This window comes from Cetorhinus maximus, unplaced genomic scaffold (genome assembly GCF_964194155.1).
Source record: "Cetorhinus maximus unplaced genomic scaffold, sCetMax3.hap1.1 HAP1_SCAFFOLD_4173, whole genome shotgun sequence".
NCBI classification, from domain to species: domain Eukaryota; kingdom Metazoa; phylum Chordata; class Chondrichthyes; order Lamniformes; family Cetorhinidae; genus Cetorhinus; species Cetorhinus maximus.
In genome coordinates, this window is record NW_027600077.1 from 12,219 (window position 1) to 15,981 (window position 3,763).

The 3,763-nt window shown below is 53.0% G+C and overlaps 1 protein-coding gene across 1 annotated transcript; it reads left to right on the forward strand.

The window, feature by feature from the left end:
* The first annotated feature begins 340 nt into the window (after nucleotides 1-340).
* On the forward strand, nucleotides 341-3,520 carry lage3 (L antigen family member 3). Its single transcript, XM_078538191.1, has 3 exons — nucleotides 341-436; nucleotides 1,133-1,261; nucleotides 2,977-3,520. Exons 1-3 carry the CDS (start codon nucleotides 384-386, stop codon nucleotides 3,089-3,091), a joined length of 297 nt encoding a protein of 98 aa, XP_078394317.1. The 5' UTR covers nucleotides 341-383; the 3' UTR covers nucleotides 3,092-3,520.
* Nucleotides 3,521-3,763: the final 243 nt, after the last annotated feature.

Below are 3,763 nucleotides of genomic sequence, written 5' to 3' on the forward strand. Positions count from 1 at the left end.
TGTAAACATGTCACGTTACAATGGCGCTGGAGTGCCCTTGGCTGTTGACCCCCACTGAGAAGCAGGCAGGCGGGCGGGGGGTGGGAGCCAGACTCTTCCGGAAGATTCCAGAGGCACCCGGGCATCCGCGTCCTGAGGGAGGTGGGTCACCTGGTGCCCTATCACCTTGCCGATCCCCACCCTCCAGCCCATTACATGGCTGCCCCCATTCACAGTTGCCCCCCTTCCCCAGCATTGGTATCTCCCTGTTGCTCCCTCTAGTCTCTGTTCAATGGAATCTCTCACTCTCCCCCCCCTCCCCGGACCATCTCTCACGATGGTATCTCCCACTACACCCCTCTCCCCCCCGGTTGAATGGTCGCTTCCAGAGCCTTCAAACTAAGATGGCGGAGGCAGCGAGTGAGGCCGTTGCGAACGGCGGTAACCGGCTGCAGTTGTATCCTTTCATCAAACTACTTCCTCCGCCCCCCCCCCCCGGTTAACCGGAGTTTGTGACGCGAATTCTCGGGAGCGGGGAATGGAGAGTTGCGGGACGGGAGGTGCGGGAAGGCTGCGGGAGCCCAGCGCGTCGTCCGACATTGCGCTGGCAACCCAGCGCGCATGCCCGATGAGCCGCAGCATGCTGGGAGATGTGGGCTGGTCGGTACTGCGCATGCCCGCTGAGCCGCAGCCTGCTGGGAGATGTAGGCTGGCCGGTACTGCGCATGACCGATGAGCCACAGCATGCTGGGAGATGAAGGCTGATCGGTACTGCGCATGCCCACTGGCCCGCAGCATGCTGGGAGATGTAGGCTGGTCGTTCCTGCGCGCAGAGCAGTCGGCTGCCTTCCGCTGCGCATGCCCAGTGCAGCTCGGCGTTCACTGCGCATGCCCACTGAGCTTGCAGCATGCTGGGAGCTGTAGTTTCTCCACAACTGATGCAGGAGACCAGATTTCCTGCACATGGCACCAGAAAGGGGCAGTTTTAGTTTTGAGTCCCTTTCACTACAGTCCACAGGAATAGTTAGAGGTTACTTTATTTTTTTTGGTGAGCTTCCCACCCCCAGCAGAGGTACAGTAGAGACTGTACCTGTCCTGGGGGTGTGGCTCTCTCTCTCCCTTTCCACAATCCTCCTTAACACAGTGATCCCAGTGACCTGAGTGTGCCTTTTCCCTCAGTGCTGGAGGCACAGATCGCTCTCGGATCCCTCATGCCAGACTCTGAGCCACGCAAAGGGGGAATCAGCAAAGCGCTGTCTCTGCGGGGCTCCGAACTCCGGGTGTAAGTGTCGGTGTCCAGTTTCACAGTCGTACAAGAGAGGGTGCGGAGGGAGGGAGATTTACCAGGACACGTTTCCCGGGGATGAGGGGAACGGTCAGTTCTGTGTGGAGGGACTGGAGAAGCTGGGATTGTTCTCCTCGGAGCGGAGAAGGTTAAGGGGGAGATTGAGATCGGATATACAATTATTTGGACAGCCAAGGGCTGGTTAAGGATAGTCAGCATGGCTTTGTGCGTGGTAGGTCGTGTTCAACGAACCTTGTAGAGTTTTTCGAGGAGGTTACCAAGAAAGTAGATGAAGGAAAGGCTGTGGATGTGGTCTACATGGACTTTAGTAAGGCCTTTGACAAGGTCCCACATGGGAGGTTAGTTCAGAAGGTTCAGACACTTGGTATCCAGGGAGAGGTTGTAAACTGGATTCGAAATTGGCTGTGTGGGAGAAGACAGAGAGTGGTAGTGGATGATTGCTTCTCAGACTGGAGGTCTGTGACTAGTGGTGTGCCTCAGGGATCTGTGCTGGGACCATCGTTGTTTGTTGTCTCTATCAATGTTTTGGATGATAATGTGGTAAATTGGATCAGCAAGTTTGCTGATGACACTAAGATTGGAGGTGTTGTGGACAGCGAGGAAGGCTTTCAAAGCTTGCAGAGAGATTTGGACCAACTGGGAAAATGTGCCAGAAAATGGCAGATGGAATTTAATGTGGAAAAGTGTGAGGTGTTGCATTTTGGAAGGTCAAACCAAGGTAGGACATACACAGTAAATGGTAGGGCACTGAGGAGTGCGGAGGAACAAAGGGATCTGGGAGTTCAGATACATAATTCCCTGAAAGTGGCGTCACAGGTAGACAAGGTTGTAAAGAAAGCTTTTGGCATACTGGCCTTCATAAATCAAAGTATTGAGTATAGGAGTTGGGATGTTATGGTGAGGTTGTATAAGACATTGGTGAGGCCAACTTTGGAGTATTGTGTGCAGTTCTGGTCGCCTAACTACAGGAAGGATATCAGTAAGATTGAGAGAGTGCAGAGAAGATTTACTAAGATGTTGCCGGGTCTTAAGGAGTTGAGTTACAGGGAAAGATTAAACAGGTTAGGACTTTATTCCTTGGAGCGTAGAAGGATGAGGGAAGATTTGATAGAAGTTTACAAAATTGTGAGGGGTATAGACAGAGTAAATGCGAGTAGGCTCTTTCCACTTAGATTAGGAGAGATAAACACGAGAGGACATGGCTTTAGGGTGAAAGGGGAAAGGTTTAGGGGGAACATTAGGGGGAACTTCTTCACTCAGAGAGTGGTGAGAGTGTGGAACGAGCTACCATCTGATGTGGTAAATGCGGGCTCACTGTTAAAAGTTTTAAGAATAAATTGGATAGATACATGGTTGGGAGAGGTCTGGAGGGTTATGGACTAGGTGCAGGTCAATGGGACTAGCGGAATAATATTTCGGCACAGACTAGAAGGGCCGAAGGGCCTGTTTTCTGTGCTGTAGTGTTCTATGGTTCTATGAATCTAGGCGTTCAGAATCACGGGGGGGGATTTGGATCGAGTGAATAAGGAGAAACTGCTTCCAGTGGCGGAAGGGTCGGTAACCAGAGGGACACAGATTTATTCGTCGATGGAATGGGGGGATTGAGTGCAATGAATCGTGACCGGGAGTTCTGCGGGGAGGGATTGTTTGCTGTTGAATCAATTCCCGATCTTCCTCTTCTCTGCCTGCAGCCACTGGGAGGCGGACGAAGGTCGAATCCTTCGGGTTTCTGTCAGCTCCTTCCTCGATCACCTGGCACTTGTCCTGCAGACCATGGACAGATTTGGGCCCCCGCTCGCCAGGTAGAGGCAGGAAGGCCGTGGATCGGAGAGACCCCTCTGTCACACAAAAAAAACTTAACCGTCAGCGCAAGGACCGTCCACTCAGCGGCGGCGGGGGACATCTTTTTCTATTTTATCGGACTGCCGTAGCACAGCTGACCCACCAACACCGGATACAGACACACACGGGGATCAACCGATCCAGCAAAGGCCTGGGACTGGGATCTAGACAAGAGGCTTACTTCCCCACTGCCCGGTGTGGGTGTGGTGCACACTCCAGTTTTCACACAGAGTTAAACGTGGGTGGGGAGGCACCCATGGGTGCCCTCACCCAGCAGAACAAACTCCACGGTGCGAAGATGCAGGGGGCACGTTACATTGGACGGTAACGCGTTCCGGGTAAACTAGGGTCAAAAACCGGTCGAATAAAAGATGTGGAGAGTCACGACAACTCACTTCCTCTTTGTATTTGAAACTCATTAAGCCCCCATCATTTCCCTTTGCTGCAGCACATACTTGCCTGTGCCTTCCCTTTCCCAACAGCTGAAGCACCCAGGTCAGGCTGGGTGCTAAATGCATAATGTGAGGTACAGACTGTCCCCCTCACACCCTTCACAGGGCTGGGTCAGCTTTACATACACTCACTGACTGACAGGGAGAGGGAAGTGACCCTCGTGAAGCCCAGCTCGCATCCTGT